Consider the following 22,420-nt stretch of genomic DNA (forward strand, 5'->3'; position numbering starts at 1 on the left):
AGTGAACAATGACCATTCTTCAAAGGCACCAAACTGTACATTGGTCAGGTGTCTGTGTGTGTGCGTGTGCGTGTGCTTGCGTGCGTGCGTGTGTGTGAGTGCGTGAGTGCCTGAGTGAGTGAGTGCGTGCGTGCTTGAGTGCGTGCGTGCGTGCTTGAGTGCGTGCGTGCTTGAGTGCGTGCGTGCTTGAGTGCGTGCGTGCGTGCGTGCGTGCGTGCGTGCGTGCGTGCGTGCGTGCGTGCGTGCGTGCGTGCGTGCGTGCGTGCGTGCGTGCGTGCGTGCGTGCGTGCGTGCGTGCGTGCGTGCGTGCGTGCGTGCGTGCGTGCGTGCGTGCGTGCATGAGTAAGTGCGTATGTATGTATGTATGTGCACATGGGTGCACAAAAAGTCAAACCAATCCAGTCTTTCCCCTCCACTGGTTTCAGCCCACAAGGCATCGCCATGACAAATAAGGCAAAAATAAATTCCCAGCATAAAAAAACAGAGCGTCTGTCTTTACTTTCTTTTCTTTTCTTCATCTGATTCTTTGCTGTTACTAATATCAACTTTAACTTCAGCACAATAATCATATCTCTATTAATAAATTATCTATACTGTACATTTATTTCCCCCTCCCATAGACCTGCAACATGGGGGAGACTATATCAATGTAAAACTATCCACAGTCATCTCTGTTGTGTGATAGGGCTCTTATAGCATCCTCTGTTCAATGCAACCTCTCCAGAGCACACAGAGGCTGGCAGAGCACCACGAGAACTGTTTTTTTTTTTTTTCTGTTTTAGTTTTTTCTTCCGCACAGAAATTAAACGGGGCGTCCTAGAAAGAGATAGAAACAGAAGTAGAAAGCTGATTGCATACTCAAAAGATAGAGAAACAGGGTAGAAAGGTTCACTGCAAAAAACGGAGTAATCCAGCAAAGAAAAAAGTTTCTTTATCCTTGTGTTGTTTCCCTGGGTAACCAAATAGCTTTCCTCTGTGGGCCGTGGTTAGAAGATGGGCTCTGATTGGACAGAATCGGGCAGCACCTGAGCCTTACTGGACCCCTTCTTCGTCCACGTAGGTTGAAGGAAACCACCCGATCTGAAATGCCAGACGTAACAGCAACATTAGCAGAGACATAACAAATGTAGCTTTTCAACAGCATAGAGGTATCACAACTGTGGTCGATTAAGTATAATAGGGTTTATCCCATTAAGGCTGAGGCCGATTCTACAAATGTCTTCTAAATCCTAACAGTTTTCTGAAAAAACTTATGTTGCTATATCAGTGGTTCTCAAACGTTTTCATGTCAAGGACATAGTATTTGGCCGCGGACCCCCAAATATTTTGTTCCAGGTACCCAATTCAGAAGCAAAGATTTGAGTTACAAATGTTCGCTTTAAAATATATATATATATATATATATATTCAAAGATTTGCACACATTTTATACTTTGGCTATTAAAAAATAGTAGATCAACAAGCTCATAGCGTGGCACAAAGTATATATATATGTAGCTAAAATCTAATATGACACAGATGCTTTCTCAGTTTTAATATGTGAAGTGGTAAACTTATGCAGAGGCACTCACAAAACGACTGTTGCCAACTGACTAGAAAGTTGTCTCATATTCCTCGCACTAAAGATAAAGTAAGGAACTACTGTACGTCATATATTACTCTCTGCTACCCGCAATGCTCCTGGTCATAGCAACCCAGTAGATCAAGAAATAATCTGCAAATAACTCACACACACTGTCTATATTTGCAATTAAAACTGAGCTCAGCTTCAAAAGTGTACACCGTGTGCAGACATCTCTTCATTAGTTCTGTATGCCTTCAGGGAAGGTACGCAGATAACCTACTTTCTCAGTTTATCTTATTATTATTAGATTTTGACATTATAATTTAATGTCTCATTTCTAGACAGCTTACATTGTTACATTCAGTCTAAATGTCAGGGTCTATGTTACACTAAATCAATATTATTAGTGTAGTTATATTTTAAATTTAATTGACCTTTTCCACAATGTTTCCTCAAAAAGCTGAGGATATGTGGAAGAGAACTGACTTAAAGGGATAGTTCACACCCAAAATGACTTTTTTCCTATCGATTAGTCACCCCATGGAGACTTGAAATCATGGATATGTTTTTTGTTTTTGTCGCATTCCTAAGCCAATAATTTGATGACCGGCAGCGGTTCCGGTAGGAGACACAAAGAGTCTCTTTTGTATCTCCTACCGGAACCGCTGCCTACCGGTCCGCTGGTCATCAAATAACTGGCTTAGGGATGTGACAAAAACTAGAAGATATTCATGAATACAAGTCTCCATGGGGTGACTAATCGATAGAAAAAAAATATTTTTTTGGGGTGAACTATCCCATTAATATTTTTAGTTGTATGACAAAGTAAACATAATTTGATATGGTAGTTATTGTTGCACGAGTTAAGGCTACCATGATCCCAGCATTGTGGATCCATTGTCATAGAATTGATTGACTGATAATGACTGATAATACCCGAACTTGACACTGATTACTATAATGACAGTTTCTTTGGATTCTGTTGAGTACACACACATCACCACAAATAGTTCTGGAGAATTAGACCATTATGAATCCATCCTTCATTATAGCTAGTCTGCTTCACTGCTCTTACCTTCAACAAATACAGCTATTCATTGATATCATTAATTGGTATTATAACTGTAATGGTGTGCCTCCCCCTCCACAGGGTGGCGGCAAAGCAATACACAAAAACCAACCCAGAATATAGTAGCGATGAGTGTCACAGCTCTCTCCCAGTTCAATGCACTTCTGGCCAAACCATGCAATAAGCTCACCATAATGAACATTTAAAGCAGACATTGTTTGGGGAAAAATGAACTGTTTAATTAAAGCCAACTAGATATTCATATTAAAATAATTATGTGTGCAAACATACAGTACACACTGTCTGTACTCATTAATGAAAAAGCCTTTCAGTTGTCAGCTTGTTACTATGGAATGCCAAAACTGCCATATCGCAAATTAAATACATAAATAAATAAATGAATTTATAAAGCAAGAAATGATAAAATAAATAAATAATTGTGCAAAGAAATATACAATTAAATATTGAAATGTATTCATGTATGTGACTATTTATTTATTCATATATTTATGTATTCATTTATTTATGTATTCATTTATTTATGTATTCATTTATTTATGTATTTATTTATTTATTTATTTATTTAATTATTTATTTATTTATTTATTTATTTATTTAATTATTTATTTAATTATTTATTTAATTATTTATTTAATTGTTTATTTAATAATTTATTTATTTATTTATTTATTTATTTATTTATTTATTTATTTATTTATTTATTTATTTATTTATTTATTTATTTATTTAATTAATTATTTAATGATTTAATGATTTAATGATTTAATGATTTAATTAATTATTTATTTATTTATTTAATTATTTATTTAATTATTTAATTATTTAATTATTTAATTATTTAATTATTTAATTATTTAATTATTTAATTATTTAATAAATTATTTAATTATTTAATAAATTATTTAATGCCCTATTTCAGCACACTGAAATGCACACTGAAATGCACACTGAAATGCACACTGAAATGCACACTGAAATGCACACTGAAATGTTATGTTAATGAGGGGGCGGTCCTTGCTGATGTCACTTAACAGCCATTGGATAATCTATGTGGGAACTCACAGATCGATTTTACTTGTCTGTTTCCCAGGAAATTATGAGAATCTGGCAGTGGTGTAAAGTAACTAAGTACATTTACTCAAGTACTGTACTTAAGTACAATTTTGAGGTATTTTTATTTTACTGGAGTATTTCCAATTTTCAGTACTTCTACTCCACTACATCTCAGAGGCAAATATTGTACTTTTACTTTACTACAATTATTTGAAAACTTTAGTTAGTTAGTTTGTAGATTTTGGTTATTATTACAAAACATACATTTTAACCACTTCAGCCCTATATACATTTTGGCCATTTGAAAATAGCCGATCTACAAGCTCACAATGCGTCGCGATGCAACGCATTGGGAGCTTGTAGATCTGCTATTTTCAAAAGATTTTTATACATTTGAAATTTTTCAATTCTGCATGAGTACTTTCTACTTTTGGTATTTTAAGTACATTTTGTTACCAATACTTTTGTACTTTTACTCAAGTAAATTTTGGATTTCTGACTTTAACAGAGTATTTCTACATTAAAGTATTGATACTTTTACTTAAGTAAGACATTTGAGTACTTTTTCCACCACCGAAATCTAGTACAGTAAACGCAGAATACAAGTCAGGTGGGCACTAGAGACATCTGGGCACCATATTTTTGGGACAACTGAGCACCTGGACATCTGGGCACCTGGACATCTGGGCACTAGGGACATGTGGGCACCTGGACATCTGGGCACTAGGGACATGTGGGCACCTGGTCAACTGGGCACTAGGCACCTGGAGAGGTGGGCACCTGGACATTTGGGCACCAAAACAATCTGGGCAGTAGGGATAAGTGGGCACCTGGACGAGTGGGCACTTAGGTGTGGAGACATCTGAGCACTAGTGACATGTGGGCACCAGGAGAGGTGGGCACTTGGGACAACTGGGCACTAGGGACATGTAGGCACCTGGACAACTGGGCACTAGGGACATGTGGGCACCTGGATGAGTGGGCACCTGGACGAGTGGGCACCTGAATTAGGATTTTTGTGTTTTAGCTTTACATAGCATGCTGCTTTGTTGTAAGTGATATCTAACCCACTGTTCTTTAAACCCCCAAACACAGCAACGAGTTCAGAAGTACAGGCAACGTAGGCAATTATGTAGGCAATACGATGCAGATAGAGCAGGTGGAGCCAAAGACTGTAATATAACCTGTAACCAAATATGTTAAATGATATAAACTCTAAAAGTTTCCCTCAGCCAGGTTTGCTAAATAATTGTTAGTAGTTCTACTGTAAGCCTGCATTTTTCTCTGCACTATTGTTGAACTTGCATATATTTTATTTCTAATTTTCTCAAGATTGGGACATTTCATACATTTAAGGGACTTCTACTCAAGTGAATTTGTTAATATTTTTCCACCCTTGATAAGTGAATTGAAAATAAAACTAATATTTGTGATACTGTAGAATTCAGTAGGACTGTTTCATGTTTTCCCCATTTGGGACACCATATACATTTAGTGACTTAACTCCATGAGTATTAAAGCTACTTTTACACAATTGGTATTGCTGGATTCAGAATGTCTTGCTATGACAATCCATGTCAAAGTCACCACAAAGTAAAGAGAATATTCTACATATTAAAATTTCCGCCTATTTTAGGTATGTGTTCAAATTACTATCTCCTATTTACATTCAGATATTGACATAATCTTTTCTAGACTGTAGAGGGATGTCATGACTTCAAGTATGACAAATTTTAAACCTATCAGAGCTTCCATTGTCAATCAAAATGGTTTTATATGCCTCAACACCCAGACGGCCTGGCTTTATTTTTTTGTTTGGGTTGTATAACTTTATATATCAATTTCACCACTTTTTTCAATATTTTAAAATATTTTACGTCCAAGTAAGATTTATCAAAGGATCCTCCTATACAGCCAATCCTAGCGTACATTTGGTCGGAGCTTTGATAAATCTGCTGAAACCGAGCGTCATTTAAATAGCACGCCCTTAAATATTCTCGAAACGCCCCGATTTTAAGACTCGGAATACGACCAAAAAAAGCATGGGGAAGAGTTTCCCCTGCCCGCCTCAGGCCTCACTGCCCGTCAAGTTACACGCGTCACACACTACCGATCTACCGGTGGCCCAAATAAATCCAAAGCATGAAGAAACACCTGCGCGGCACAAGTTTGGAGCGTTGGGCTTATATCCTCAACCCAGGTTGTACATAACTCCATAGGACACGCACGCTACTGTAAGTTTGGAGACCTCACTGTCCATGACAAGATTACAGCAGCGCAGCCGCACCAGTCCCGACTCCCGAAAATTCTATTGCATAAACGCTCGTATATTTTGAAAATAGCAGATCTACAAGCTCACAACACGTCGCGATGCGACGAATTCAGAACATTGCTGGCCCACAATAACCAACCTGACCTGGCGGAGACCTGTGCTCCGAGGAGCACTTTTTCTAGCTTAACACTACAGTACTTCTATTTTGGCAAATACACTCTTATATTGTACTTTTGACCTTGTTGTTATGTCGTGTTTATGGTTTTAAAGAACTGTGGGTTAAATATCACTTACCAACAACAAAGCAGCATGCTATGTAACAAAGCAGCATGCTAACACAAATCCTAATTCAGGTGCCCACTCGTCCAGGTGCCCACTCTTCCAGGTGCCCACATGTCCCTAGTGCCCATTTGTCCAAGTGCCCACCTTTCCTGGTGCCCACATGTCACTAGTGCCCAGATGTCTCCATCCCTAAGTGCCCACTCGTCCAGGTGCCCACATGTCCCTACTGCCCAGATGGTTTTGGTGCACAGTTGTCTCCAGTGCCCAGTTGACCAAGTGCCCACATGTCCCTAGTGCCCAGTTGACCAGGTGCACACATGTCCCTAGTGCCCACGTGTCCCTAGTGCCCACATGTCCCTAGTGCCCAGATGGTTTTGGTGCCCAGTTATCCTTAGTGCCCAGATGGTTTTGGTGCCCACCTGACCGGTTACCCACCCACACGTGGTAAACAAAACAAATACATATTACAATATATATAAATATCTACGTTACTAGCCTACTGGGGAGCTAATATTCATAAGATAAATTACGGGTTATGTATGATGTATATCTATTTTTTTAATTGTTTGTATGAATTATAAATGTTATATAAGAAGGATTTTTTTCTTACTCCTTTTTGAACATGTTGGGGATGATCAATGATCGCATTTTTTTATTGTTATTTCTTGTTTTGTTTGCTTAATTTTTTATATATTATGGCTTTCATTGTTATTTGTTTTAATTTTTTCACCTGCAAGTTCAAAATAAAGATTATCAAATCAAATCAAATTATTATAAACATAAACACAATTATTATATTATCACATAAACAAAATATTAATACATTTGACCAGCTCTATTGGCTGGATGGGCTTTTTTTGGTGTTTGATCGCTCTGGGTTTGATTGCTAATGCTTGAATAGGCAAGCCACGCCCCCTCATTAACATAACATTTCAGTGTGTGCCTGAAATAGGGCCTGAAATAGGGCATTAAATAAATAATTAAATAATTAAATAATTAAATAAATAATCAAATAAAATAAAATAATAAAATAAAATAATAAAATAAATAATTAAATAAATAATTAAATAAATAATTAAATAAATAATTAAATAAATAATTAAATAAATAATTAAATAAATAATTAAATAAATAAATAAATTAAATAAATTAAATAAATTAAATAAATTAAATAAATTAAATAAATTAAATAAATAATTAAATAAATAATTAAATAAATAATTAAATAAATAATTAAATAAATAATTAAATACATAAATAAATACATAATTAAATAGATAAATAAATATGGAAATAAATAAGGAAATAAATACATAAATAATTAAATAAAAACATAAATAAATTAATACATAAATATATAAATGAATAAATAAATAGTCACATAAATGAATACATTTCAATATTTAATTGTATATTTCTTTGCACAATTATTTATTTATTTTAGCATTTCTTGCTTTATAAATTCATTTATTTATTTATGTATTTAATTTGAGATATGGCAGTTTTGGCATTCCATATGTTACAGGGGATTGGCATTATTTTACACTTTGGCTACACTTTGAACAACACTTCAAGTCAAATGTTACCAGCACGATAGACGCACACAACGACGTCATGATGGGGTTTCACTCACTCGTCCGTTAGCCTCTCCTTTCCACCAGCCCTGGTCTCCACCGATCTTGCTGTAGATCTTCACAATGTCTCCTTCCCGCAGCGAGAGCTCTCTCATGTCCCGCGCTGCAAAGTTATACCTGGCCACCGCTGAGCTGACCACCCGTGGTGTGAACACTTTAAACACAGACACAAATGAGTATGAATAAATCAATACATCTAAATCAATAAATCAATAAATATACACAGTTTATACACACACATACACAGTGTGTGTATATATGTGTGTGTATATATATATATATATATATATATATATATATATATATATATATATATAATATAAATTATATAAGACAGAGTGCAAAATGTAAAGCAGAAGCACTTGTTAATTAATAAATAAAATAAGAAATACAAATTATATTAAGTATTTCCCTAGGCTATTCACAATACAGCATTAACCCATTAAGACCTGGAACGCATCTGTGTCACTTTAGATTTCTTTGGCTATTCAAAAATAGCAGATATACAAGCTCATAGCGCGGCACCGAGTGCCACGCTATGAGCTTGTAGATCTGCTATTTTTGAAAAATCTTGTTTTCAAAAAACAGGAGGATTAGGATTTAGAAAACATTTTTAAGAATCGCCTCAGGTCTTAATGGGTTCATGAAAGAGAAACATTATTTGGTACAGCAACTAGAACCAAGCAATTTGTTTTGTCGTGGGTTTTATCAGGATGATCAAATGCCAGTGGAGAAGGATGGCAGAGAGGTGAACAACATCAAGGTGATGAACAGTCACACGTGGTAACATGGAGGGGTGGCAGATGATGGTTATGTTCCGTCAGTGGATGTTCATATTTTGTTTATTTGATGAGTGAATGTAAACCTGGAAATGATCTGAAATGTTTCCGTTAATGAAATGAACACGAGATGAAAACAACAGAGGAGGTCAAATGAAAACCACCGCGCGAGAAGCATTTCATGACATCAGGAGCAAAAGCAAGGAGGTGGGACTGTGATGGAGAAATAATGTTTATGGAGATTAGAGAACACAGAAATGAGGAAAAGGCAAACAAAAGGGCAAGTAATAATGAAAGAGAGAGAGAGAGAGCAAAATAAAGCGACAGAGAGGGATAGAGTACCTGACCAAAAGGGAGCTGAGCTCTGAGAGGAAGAGAAGTTGAGACCCTGCGGACTGAGGAAGGAGAAGTTGTAGGAAGCACAGGTGGCTGCTGAGACCAGAGTAGAAGTAGATAAACGAGAGAGAGGGGGAGAGAGAGAGAGAGAGAGAGAGAGAGAGGGGGGAGAAGAAGACGGAGACGAGGAAGTGGACAAAGAAGAAGAGGACGAAGAATAAGAAGAAAAAAACAGTCAGAGTCAGGACATCAACAAAGACTGCTGCAGCCCTCTTACTATCTGTCAAGTGAGCCATCTCCCCTGAAAGCTAGTCCACAGCCAACCCACATGCCTGACACACACACACACACACACACACACACACACACACACACACACACACACACACACACACACACACACACACACACACACACACACACACACACACACACACACACACACACACACACACACACGGTCAGACCAGTCACAAACATCATCATCATCATCATGAACAGGCTCCGATTCTCTCCACTCCTCCCCACAATAGACGAGGAGGAAAGGAAACCCTGTTGTAGCTGGCAGTCTGGTCTGGTCTGGCTGGAAGGCCAACAAAGGCAGCCCAGTGTGGGACACCGGCCAAACAGACATTCATTATACATTCTAATGGGGTTGGGAACCCATTCAAATGCCCCGTCCACAGCCTCTGAGTCACTGGCCAAGACCTCAACATGCTCCGTCTCTCACTCTGCGTGCGTGTGCATGTGTGTGTGTGTGTGTGTGTGTGTGTGTGTGTGTGTGTGTGTGTGTGTGTGTGTGTGTGTGTGTGTGTGTGTGTGTGTGTGTGTGTGTGTGTGTGTGTGTGTGTGTCTGTCTGTGTCTGTGTCTGTGTCTGTGTGTGTGTCTGTGTGTGTGTGTGTGTGTGTGTGTGCGCGCGTGCATGTCTCTCTCCCTCCCTTAACTCTATTGCACTTTACTCTCTTTCTATCTCACTCTAAACTCTCCCTTTCTCACTGTATACTCTCTATCTCGCTTGTTCTCCCTCCCTCTTCCCATTTAGTTCTATACTCTATCTGTTCTTTACTCTCCTTCTCTCCATCTTGCTCTACAGTATACTCTTATCTTGCGCCACGTGGTGCAGTTAACCACCGAACCGTCTGTAAACGGTGATGCTCTCTTCTTTCTCTACCATATTCCCCTGACGGTATCACACCGCCTTTGTCCTGCTCATAATCTGGGTCAGAGGAGTCATTGGCCTGAGGAGGGCGAGGGCATTGTTTGAGAGGAACAGTGGGAGGTAGGCAGTACTGCTATCTGTCATAGTTATTTTACTATTGATCTAACTATACGCACAGGCAAGACAGCAAGGGGAAAGATTGTCCAACCTGCGGACGCTAGGTGGAGACTTTAATGTGTGTCTTCAGTTTCCTGGGGGTCTTAAAATCAACAACAACAGCAGAGAGGTCATGTTGGGTAAAGTTTACCTGGTGAACGTGTGCTGGCTCGTGTTAAGGAGCGTTCTCTGGACTTGTAGGGGTAACGCAGTGTGGTATCTAACAATTTGAAGCTTTCTTTCAGTGAATGGGTCTGATAGTATTCCACTAGCTCCTGTAGTGCAAAAGAACAGACACAGACAACATAACATTACAACAAATAATGACTCGAATGATCTGCTGACAAGCACTAGCACAATAGTAAATACAATTCCCACGCCAGCACTATTAGTCAGCAAGTAAGTTTGGCCAAATTTAAGAACTGGAACTTGCGACAGGCCGTCTTATATATAATAACTAACTCATAACTATATTCATCTATAATGTATTGCTATGAAAGTTAATAAATAGAGACTTTTGTGGTATAACTGCGTACAGATAGAAATGTGTGTAATCAAATGTTACAGGTGTAGACAGAAATGCTTGTGTATGCATTTTGTGCAGGCCACATCGTTGAATGTTGCACTTGACATTTACTCCATTATAAAGTAAAAACAAAGGAAGAAAATGTTATCTGGAGACACAGAGTCATACTCCTTTTCGAACAGAGATAGACGAGCTCTTTCATAGAACAGGAGCTTAAGGTTACGGAGAGAAACAGTGTCACACAGTGACTGCCCCCCTTCAAACATTTGTGTGTGCACGTGCATTTGTGAGTACGACTGACTTGAGCATTGCTCAGAAAAGCAACTTTACCAGAAGACTCTCAAACTTCTTGGCCTCAGTGATGTGAATCCAGCTGTCTTTCTCAATGACTTTGATGTGCTTTACTTCGTCATTAAATCTGAGAAAGAAAGACAGACAGCAGAGTACGATGACAACAAAGAAACCACCAGCAGGAGTCATTACAGACGCCGTAACAAGACATCACTGTATTTTGACAGCTCCAATAAAGAGCTGTGTTGCATCATTTTCTCTTTGGGATGTAGGCTACAACGTCTCCCACAGGAAAAACCCACACCAGAAAAAACTGGATCAAACAAGCAATTACCAAGCAGTAATTAGGGTGGAGTTTAAAAGATACTTCAAACGTTGACGAGAGCCTCCTGTGAGAATTTAGTTTTCCCATGTGAGATAGATAAACATTCCCCCCCCCCCACCCCCTGAGGGTTTGCTGTGCTCTTGAGACCAGTGGTGAAAGCAACTAAGTACATTTACACAAGTACTGTACTTAAAACGTAAAATGTTGAGACATTTTTACTTTACTTGAGTATTTCCTTTACTTCTACTCCACTACATCTCAGAGGTAAATATTGTACTTTTACTCAACAATTATTTGAAAACTGTAGTTACTAGTTACTTTGTAGATTTTGATTATTATTACAAGACCACTTCAGCCCTATATACACATTTCGGCCATTTGAAAATAGCCAATCTACAAGCTCGCGATGCGACACATTGTGACCTTGTAGATCTGCTATTTTCAAAAGTTATTTTATGCATTTTATACATTTGAAAACTTTGTGAAATGGGACGTTCTGCATAATGAGTGCTTTCTACTTTTGGTATTTTAAGTACATTTATACTTTTGTACTTTTACTCGAGTACATTTTGAATTCCGGACTTTTATTTGTAAAAGAGTATTTCTACATTGCAGTATTGAAAAATTGAACTTTTTCTACCACTGCTTGAGACACAGAATACTCACTTGATGCTGATGGCAAACCTCTCTGCTTCAGCAGTCCTCTCTCTGATGAGGTAGGTGCCACTGCTGTGGGATTTTAAAAGATTGTCCGCCTGCTGGCGCTCCATGTTCCCAGCAAACCTGTGGAAGAGAAAACACACCACATTGTAACATCCTGTGAACAACATCCCACGGAAGTCATGATCTGAACAAACAACCATTAAAGGAAAATAAATGACCCAGGCAAGCTATTGTGGATTGGTTATTTTACTTTACTTTAATGAATTTCTTGAATGGAAAGAAAAGATGGATTCATCAACGGCTTCATTTTGTCACCAATTTAGACATTGCCAAGTATAACAACGGGTAAGCATGGCTACTGAAAATGTCCTAGCGAAAGTACAGGAAGAAAGTTCCGGAAGACAGCTTCCAGGGGAAGTACTGTACATGCATACGAAGTCCCGCCCTTGGGGAGACACTTTCTGCACTAGCATTATGGTACTATTATTTTTAATTGATGCAACATCACTTTAAGGTCAGACAAACTATATTCAAACGCCACAAGACTCAAGGACAACATGAAACAATAGCATCGCCAATGATCAATTTAGAATCACAATCGTCCACAAGAACCTATGGACTTATGAACTGCAGTATATAACTGCAGTTCATTCAGAATGCTGCTGTCCAAGTCCTTACTAATACCAAGACAGCTGATCATCTCACTCCAGTTCTTAGATAATTTACACGTCACTGTCTGTCATAGAACTGATTTCAAAATATTACAGTTGGTTTATAAGCATTGACTGGTTTAGGGCCAAAATATATTTCTGATCTTGTGCTACATGATGAACCGTCCAGACTTCTTAGGTCATCTGAGACAGGTCTGCCTCTGAACACAGAATCAGAACTAAAATGTGGAAAAGGAGCATTACATTTTTATGCACCACATCTGAAAAAAAAAAAAAATCCAAAAGCTGCAAGTTACTCTCAGTTCTTTTAAATCAAAGCTTAAGTCCTTCATGTTTGCTGATGCCAGTTTTAATTAATTTCGTCTGCACTCTCTTCAGTTCTCTTGAATGTCTTTCTTCTTATTGTATTCTGTGTCTTAATGTCTCAATGCTTAATGTTTTATGAAAAGCAGTATGAATTGCCTCGTTGTTGAAATGTGTTAAAACAAATTAACTTGTCTCGCCTTGCTTGCATAGAGATTGACATAAATTCCTGATGAGGAATGCGTAGCATATCTTACCAGGGGTATCCATAGTAGTCTGTTTCCCTTGAGGTCTGCCGACTGGGGAATGACTGCAACGGCTGTCACAAACAATCAAGAGATGTCACAAACAGCTACATTGTAACCAGCCAGATCATTGCATATTTATGTGTCACACTGGCACTTAAGTGCAACGAAAGCGTGCTAACGCTGTTGTTATTCCTTTGATATTATTCTCTGTGAATGCTTATGGGAGCTGTATTTACCTTGGGGTCCAAACACGGCTTTACACACGAACTGGGGAAGAAGCCATTCTTCTGTGATAGGATCAACTTACCCTTGAAGAGAAGTGTTTGTGGTGCATGTTAGTTTATTGTTTATTGTTTATTAAGGATCCCCATCAGTCTACACACCATAGTGGAGACTATTCTTCCTGGGGTCCAAGCGAAAAACACCACAATATAAATCATAAAATGCAGTACAGCATGATCAATGCTGGTGAACAAAAACACAAACTTAGCGAACAAAATGTACATTAACAGTAAAATAAGAATTAAAAAACAAAACAGGTTAGTCTGTCCGAAAATACCAAAAATAATAACAACTTAATCTAATTTCCTTTCTGATTATTGCTTCCTGAAGTTTCTTTTTAAAAGAAAAAAAAAAAAGTCAAATGTGGGGGGAGCATATCCTAGTATGCAATGGCTCTGTACATTACTGTTTTCTTAAGTGCATTGGTTCTGGGCAGAGATAAAGTAAAGTGACCATGCGCCTGTCTAGTATTACATTTGCAGGTAGTAGATGTAAAAACAAACTGAGGGGTTTCTGTGAGGAATACACATTCTTTAAAAACGGAATAAGGCTGCATGCCAGTCTTTCATCCACCCTCGTCCATGACAGCCTGGCATGCATAGCATCCTACTCCTGACAGAGCAGTGAAGTGCTAGTCTTGCCGCTCTGTTCTGAGCAAGCTGAAGTTTACCATGTTTTTTGCTTTGATGCACTAGACCAGATAACAGGACAGTAGTCCAGATTTGACAGCACTAGAGATTGTATGACTAGTCTAATTGTTGTGTTAGTTAGCAGATGAGCACTCCTTCTCAAAGTCGAGTACAACATAGCATGTTAAATTAGTTTTGTATCTAGCACGAGTGAGTCAAATTACCAGAGTGACATCATGTGGTTAATTTTCTCAGAATTCCCACCACCCACTCTACAGACACAACATTAAAAACAAGAACGCACACCACACAAGGTTTCTGATGTCTAAAATGAGCTAGGTTTCCTTTCAATAACATTGCGTACCTCCCAAAAAGGGGTGTCAGGGTCTCCCTTCAGCAGTTCAATGAATTCTCCTGTTTGAAAGGTGAGGGGAGGCTTTCCTGGAGGTGCTGGCATACCATGATAGTTCCTCACTGCCACCATCTTAGGACCTAAGAATAAAAAAGCATTAGCTTGATGCAATAAAATGATCATACAACGCATTAAAAGTGGTTTAACTAATAAGTCAACACACAATAAAAGAAAGGGGAGAAAATAAAGCCGGGAATCAATCATCATCATGCATGGGGATGATTCCTATTGTTTTAAATAAAATAAAATAAATGGAAACAAAGAGCAGTAAAACATAATAAGCACTTTTTTTTATTATCATTGCATTATGGAGCAAACATTCCTTTTCATAAAAAAAATAATATCACCTCAATTATTTTTAATTCTAGATCTTGACCTGCCCCATCAATACATGGCATCTTTTCCTGTGATTGACTAGTCTGCTAGGTGGCAGCAGAGAGCTGTAGCAGAACCAACTCCACCCTGCCCTAAACCAACTTGTGACAGCTTGTGTCAGAGAACAGAACAGCCTCATCTCTAGCTTCGTGCTGTTCTGAATCATGTTCAATCGTCCCTAAACATGATTTGTTGCTAATTTCTGCAGCACTCAATCACACTTACCCGATGACATCCCTGGTTCCTATAAACAGGGAACAAGAAAATGCAATCAGTATGTAGATTAACTATTTGAACCCTATATACAATATATATATATACATTGCTTTAAGTCAAAAATCCAAAATAGCCGATCTACAAGCTCACAATGCGTTGGGAGCTTGTAGATCTGCTATTTCCGCCGAATGTTACCCCATTTTTGCCAAAATGTTCACCTATTTCTGCTGAATGTTCCCCCATTATGACATGCCCAGAATAGGACACTATAGGTTAAGGTTAAGCAAACATAGGTTGTGTTTTATGTCACACACAACATACAATTTTAAGACAGGGACACCTGACAAAACATAGTTATGTGATCAATACATGAGGGCTGACGGCTCCGTTGCGTTCACCGACGAAGGATGCACTCACCAAATCAAGAGGACCTGGAATAGAAGACAAAGGGGACACGGGCTGTCAGAGAAGCATCAGCACGGATCTAATTATCGCTGAGCACAATAGGAACGTCTGGGTGTTAAGTCTCAAATGTATCGAACACCTACTGATTTTGCAGATGGTGATGACTTCCAGACACTCTTTGTGTGCTCCTGTCCCACAGCGTGAGCAGTAATAACCCTGATAGAAGATCCCTCTGGTGGACGCACAAATGCACAGGCGTAAACATATAGAAAAAAATGTGTATACTATAAATAGGAAATACATGAGGTGCCTCACACCTTAGCACAATTTGTGTGTGCTTTCATTGAGCATAATCACCCACAGTCACACTGTCGTACTGTGAGTGCTGTATGTATGTGCATAATCGCGCACATGTGTGAGCACGCACACGCAAAAACACCATAAACAAACATACAGGAAGAAACAACACAAGTCAGGGAAACATGAGCCGCACATAATGTATGCCCAATAATGTATGCCCAATAATGTATGCCCTATAATGTATGCCCGTTTACTGTAACTACAAAACACAAGGGAACTCCCTGCTTAGGTTACACATCCTGCTGCTACCTACCTACATTCATTTCCTCTCAGCCTTTGAAGATCACAGAGGCATCCCAGTTCACCGTTTCTCAACCAGTGGCCCAGGGACCACTAGTGGTCCATGGCTTTATTACAGGTGGTCCATAGTTAACGGTATCAAAAATATGCTAGGTCCATTAAATTTAAGAAGAATTTTGAACTATGGGGAAAAAAGCTTGAATTGAAATATTGTCTGTTAAGGGGGTGATCCGGTGTCACACACCAAAAATAGCAGATCTACACGCTCACAATGCGACAAGTTGTGAGCTTGTAGATGGGCATGTGATACCTATGTGCAACTAAGTATAAATCCGGCTTTAACATCAGAAATGTTAAATATTAAAAATGTTTACATTAAAGGGATAGTTCATCCCCAAAATCACTTCTTTTTTTTATCGATTAGTCACCCCATGGAGACTTGAATTCATGGATATTTTTTTGATTTTCGGCAGCGTTTCCGGTAGGAGACACAAAGAGTCTCCTTTGTGTCTCCTACCGGAACCCCTGACTACTGGTCATCAAATTATTGGCTTAGAATGTGACAAAAACAAAAAATTATCCATGAATTCAAGTCTCCATTTTTTGGGTGAACTATCCCTTTAAATATAAATGACTGTGTTACTGTATGCCTTCTTTATACACTAATTATTGTTGTGGGCGGTTTAGAACCACTGTCCTAGTTTGATTAAACCCACATAAACTAGGTGGGTAACATTACAATGCAGTTTTGTTATGTATACTTCACCACTTCATGCTTTCTGCACTGCCATGTCTAATAGAAAATTGCCATAAATCACAGTGGAACCCACTAGCGCTGAAGCTGTAATTAGCTCTCTGCTTCCACTAGGACTGTGAATTTAGGTCAGCCATGCCATGAAGTGTGTGGGTCAATACAGTATGTAGAATCCAGTTTATCCAGCTAACTGTGCTAGTGGTCAAAGTGGAGATTCGGTAGCATGGGTCACAGTGGGCTGATATCTACCACACTAGAGGAATTACGCAAAGCATCGGAATGCAGGGAATGGTTACTCTGAAGGCATTTTATACATGATAATAAATGTCATATTTGACTCTAAAGTTGCTAAGAGTAATTAATCCCAATGTTGTTGTTTTTCTTCACTTTTATTTCAAGCACCTGGAGCTGATTGTGTGTAATTTAGTCTGTGATTAAGATTGAAATTCGGGAAAAAATAGAATAAATATGTATCAGGTGCATTGCAACTGATTCAGCTATTTGAGTTCCTTGGAGCACAGGTTTCCGCCAGGCCGGGTTGCCTACCCAGGGCCTGCAAACTTTGGAAGTCAGTCCTAGCCAGTTGGAATGGAATATGAGTGCGAGTGTGTGAGTTTAGGGAGAAAAAAGTCGTAGATAGAAACGCAACATTTTATCAGGCGGAAATGGGCGTAGCCTGGATTGGATTTTATTTTTTTACTATATGACCTACAGTTCAAGAGTTATAGGCAAAAATGTGAAGAGGCCTTTTATAGCACCATCATGAGGCCAATTTGAAAAATTTGAGGCAGAGGCTCTTCCTTGGCCTACTGGAAGTGTGCGTGCAAAGTTTCATGCCGATCTGTACAGATACAGACAGGAGCGAAAATAATAGTTTCCAGCCTTCGGAAGACATTAAGGTCCCAATTAAATCTTTCTATCCATGTTTATCTATTATTATCCCTCTATGTTTATGCATATTTTGACACGCGTACTTTGACACTAAGTGGTATGTAAAAATGAACACTGGAGTTAAGGGTCATTACTGTACCTCAGTAGCATCTTGCAGGCTCGACAGTTGGTGTTCTTATCAAACGTATGCATCTGGAAATTGTGCTGATTGGCTGTGGCTCTCTCAGGTTTGATGTTGGACCTTGGTGATTGGAGGACATGAATCAATAATCATGAAATCAAACTGACTGGCCGAGTAAGATTAGATAAGATTAAACTTATTTTATCCCTGAGCAGCCAGTTAAATACAAAAGTATCTACACAAATAACAGAGGGTGCAACATCACTATCTTACAAAATAAATAATAAATGCATACAAAATTACACATTTTCCAGTGCAAGACAGTACAGTACAACCCAAATCTCGACTAAGTACATACAGTATGTACAAATAAAAACAGAGAATATGCAGAAATGCGTACCTGTGTGCAAGCATAGTTGTAAAGCAGCACTGTTCCCTAGTCTCATGTAGCCAGAAAATAATCTGAGCTCTCTGCCTACCGATACTCACTATATTCAATGTAGTGGCTAACAATTCAGATATTTAGAACAAATAACTGCAGAACCAATCCAAAGACTTTAGGGCAGTGCTTAATATCTTAATATCAGGACAGGATGGCAATATTTGTTTTCTAAGCAGTAGGTGAAGGTTTGTCTGCAGTCATTTAATCCACTGCTCTAGTCACTACACTGAATTCAGATGTCACCAGACATAACAGTCAGGAGCCAGACATAACCAGACAGGAGATGGCCAGTCGTTTTGCTACGCGAGACCACACTGTTACCAGTCAAACTGTGCTGATGTCGGTGTGTCAACGGCACTCACATGGCCATCTCAAACTGCTCCATCCACTTTCTCTTGGTGTCTTCGGTTTTGCAAAAGAACTGGAAGCCTTGCTTCCCTTGCAGGTGTATCAGGTAGAAGCCATACGACCACTGGTGAGAAAGATTGAGTGAGGAACGAATGGTAGACAAGAGAGACACATGGGAACAAAAAAAAGGGACAAAAAGGCCTGTGACATCTGTGACAGAAATAGCAATCTGTATCGCATGTAGCCTATTTTACTTATTTTTTTGTATTTTCTAAATTCCTTCAGTATTACAAGATAAATTCTGCATGCTTATCGATGCGTCTGCCCAAAAGCTGGAGAGGGAATCACAGAGCCAGTGGGTGGACATGCAAATCACAGCATGACACCCAAAAACACACCACGACTGCCAACACTATAGGATGCTATGAGAAGAATGAGTCAAATAAGGGGGTCACTTCAGCTTACCATTTTTCCACTTGACTGGTAAGCATGCAAAAAGAAAGACACCAGAGAGGAGACCCAGTTACACATGCAACACGGACACATGCAGATTCAAAACCAAAACAAAGCCAATGTTAGATTGGTGGCGGAATGCACTGCGATAGGTCGGTCGCTATGTCTGTATGAATTGTAAATGACCTTCATCACATTTACATGGCCTTTAAAAGCATGAGAGACGAGCACAATGCATGTCAGACACTGCAATGCATTACTGATGAGGTCTGTATCTGAAATGGCCATCAACACACTCCTTCAACTCAAGGACACCATTTATAATGACTATGCAGGATAATTCATGACCTACAATGACTTCAATAAGCCTACTACAATAAAAGGTGGTGTGTGTGTGTGTGTGTGTGTGTGTGTGTGTGTGTGTGTGTGTGTGTGTGTGTGTGTGTGTGTGTGTGTGTGTGTGTGTGTGTGTCCAAGCTGGGGGGTCTTACCTTTTTCATGTCTCTGTTGTTCATGGGATCATCCGACATTTTATACGACTGCAGTTCTATAATCTCTTTAAGCTCATAGCTGTAGCCTTTCCTCTTGCAGACAATGACAACTTTGTCAAACAGGAATATATACCTATAGACATAGCCAACAGATTATGGATGGATTTGAATGTGAGCAGAAATAAATGTTTTACTTTATTTTTTACATCTACAATAGAGGCTTTCAACCAGACCACAACAGTGAACGTTCCAACCCATATGACAGACCTTCACTTCTGTTTCCTCGATGTACTGTAGCAACTAACAAAGCAATAACTTTACATAATGTAAAATAATTTAAAATAAAACTCATAATGCAATAATCTGCATATAACATAATAAAGATGTTGATTGCGTTGATTTTGAACATAATATACATTAATAAGGTTATCAAATTACACAACAGTTATTAAATTCAGTTTGTTTAGTTTTTTCACTATTAATGTCATAACTTGCCATGAAAAGTAGTTCTAACTGAAATTGCACATTGATTCATAGTTTTCACATTTTAGTCTATTTACATCTCTTTACTTCTTGCTAAATAAAACAATGAAAGTGTACACATTTAAAACAATGCATCTAATATTATCTAACATTGTTTTCTTTAGGGCAATATGTTTAATGTACACATGTGTACATTAAACATATTGCCCGTAACTAATGCATTAGTAACGTACACAAGCATCACATTATTGCGATGCATTGTGAGCTTGTAGATATGCTATTTCTGGCAAAGAGATTTGGTGTAGAAGGAAACAAGAGCAGACCAAGTACAGACCCAACACAGGTCCCTTTGAGTACAGAGGGTTTAAGTGGTTCACTTTGGTACAGGAGAACTCACCTGTCCTGCTTTGTTCGGTTGACAATAGAAGACACCTTAATCTCTCCATCTATCTTTGGTCTGCCATACTCCTCCAGTTTCACCTGCTGCTTAGGTCAGAAAAACATGCAAGGGTCAATTCACTGCAGTATAGATCAGCTCCACATGTTATCCACCAGCATTGGTTCTTAAAGTGGGGTCCGGGGACCCCGAGGGGTCCTTGGGAGGTTACCAGGGGGTCCCCAGCTAAATGTGTTAATATGGCGTCACAATCATTTTAACCACTTTAACCATTATGTTTATTATGTTATACTTTGGCTATTCAAAAATAGCAGATATACAAGCAGAGATATTGTAGATCTGCTATTTTTGAAAAACCGCGAAGATTTATGCAAATCTTTGAATATATATATATATATTTAAAGCGAACACGTTTAACTCAAATCTTTGCTTCTGGGGGTCACTGTCACAAAATATGAGATGGGGGTACACAGCCAAATATGTATACTTTTGGGGGTCCTTCATATGAAAAAGTTTGAGAACCACTGATCTAATAGTCCCCTCTTGGAATGTGTGTTCTACAATGTCCCGTTTGACGATACTTAATTTTTTATCTTCTTAATGTATTTTTAATTAGTTCACACTGTTGACTATAGGCTCTAAGTACGATCACTTCACTGCCTGCCATGTAAGGCCATGACTAAACAAAATGCATGAATGCACGCACATGCGCGTGAATTCCCAGGTGCAGGACGAACGGCACTTCAACACAAGAAAAACAAAGTCCACACACCGGTGGAGAGAAAGCTCCGTTTATTTATTTATTGCTTGTCAACGTTTCTCGATCAGTTTAGATCTTCATCAGGACTTTAGAGCTTTCTCTCTGCCGGTGTGCAGACTTTATGCTTCTTTTCATGTGACAATAGAAACCTTCAACCTTGATGTAAGCCCATTATGTTCATGATCTTTATCAATGGTCCTGTGTTAATGATGTATTGCCAAAGCAAACACTTTGAATGACCGCCACCCTTGGCAATACACTGCTTCTGAATCTGATTTATTCTCACTTTAATGTGAAACTATGAGTAATGTAAACAAACCAACGGCTACAGAGAAGTCGGAAATCCTCTGGCAGTCCGTGGCACAATAAAGAGCCAATATTTATGTTATGATTACATTTCTTTAAAAGAACAAACGTTGCTTGGAGTGAACCTATTCAGTCTGTGAACATAGAAAGGAAATAGATGGCTGTCAGGCGGTCCTCAATGCAGAGTTTGAGACAGACAGACAGACAGACAGACAGACAGACAGACAGACAATACTCTAAGCCAGTGGTTTTCATCCTTTTGAATTTCAAGGACCCTCAGTTTGATATACATAAGCCACAGATCCCCATTTGATACAATGTTGTATCTCTGGGGTCCTCAAAGGTATTAATTTAACTCTGAGAGTGTACAAATGGAACCAAATGGTTTGGTTCCATTTGTACACTCTCAGAGTTAAAGACCCATCAGAGTCCATTTGGTTCCAAACTATAAATCATTTACCTGCGGACCGCCCTGGAACCCCCTCAAGGAACCCTGGGGGTCCCTGGACCCCTCGTTGAGAAGCCGTGGGGGGGGTTCACCCTAAAGCACTGTCTTCTGCATTATTTAAATCACAATGTTACAGACCAGCTGCTATGTGATTCCTTCTTTATATCGCACAACCTTGTGACAATAATGGTTGTGCTTTGTCAGGGATATAATGAGAAGACAAGGAAAGCATTTTAAAAATGCATTCCCACTGG

General features: G+C 38.8%; 1 protein-coding gene across 5 annotated transcripts in view; it reads right to left on the bottom strand.

Annotated features, from left to right (window-relative positions):
* Positions 1-210: 210 nt before the first annotated feature.
* The window catches only part of vav2 (vav 2 guanine nucleotide exchange factor), a 328,621-nt gene continuing 306,411 nt past the window's right edge, over positions 211-22,420 (bottom strand). The window contains exons 13-29 of one of the 5 annotated variants that reach the window (XM_080418610.1): positions 20,653-20,738; positions 19,773-19,905; positions 19,294-19,308; positions 18,843-18,952; positions 18,057-18,158; positions 15,816-15,904; positions 15,685-15,698; positions 15,277-15,295; positions 14,629-14,756; positions 13,590-13,661; positions 13,363-13,424; positions 12,135-12,251; positions 11,183-11,270; positions 10,478-10,601; positions 9,017-9,106; positions 7,895-8,049; positions 211-1,080 (exon numbers count right to left, since the gene is read on the bottom strand). In XM_080418610.1, coding sequence (XP_080274736.1) covers positions 1,033-1,080; positions 7,895-8,049; positions 9,017-9,106; positions 10,478-10,601; positions 11,183-11,270; positions 12,135-12,251; positions 13,363-13,424; positions 13,590-13,661; positions 14,629-14,756; positions 15,277-15,295; positions 15,685-15,698; positions 15,816-15,904; positions 18,057-18,158; positions 18,843-18,952; positions 19,294-19,308; positions 19,773-19,905; positions 20,653-20,738 — 1,452 coding nt within the window. In that variant the 3' untranslated portion in view covers positions 211-1,032. Of the gene's footprint in view, positions 1,081-7,894; positions 8,050-9,016; positions 9,107-10,477; positions 10,602-11,182; positions 11,271-12,134; positions 12,252-13,362; positions 13,425-13,589; positions 13,662-14,628; positions 14,757-15,276; positions 15,296-15,684; positions 15,699-15,815; positions 15,905-18,056; positions 18,159-18,842; positions 18,953-19,293; positions 19,309-19,772; positions 19,906-20,652; positions 20,742-22,420 lie in introns of all 5 variants that reach the window. The other 4 variants (XM_080418607.1, XM_080418606.1, XM_080418609.1 and 1 more) reach the window with 4 other exon arrangements.

Source organism: Gymnoscopelus braueri, assembly GCF_963280865.1.
Source record: "Gymnoscopelus braueri genome assembly, chromosome: 22".
NCBI classification, from domain to species: domain Eukaryota; kingdom Metazoa; phylum Chordata; class Actinopteri; order Myctophiformes; family Myctophidae; genus Gymnoscopelus; species Gymnoscopelus braueri.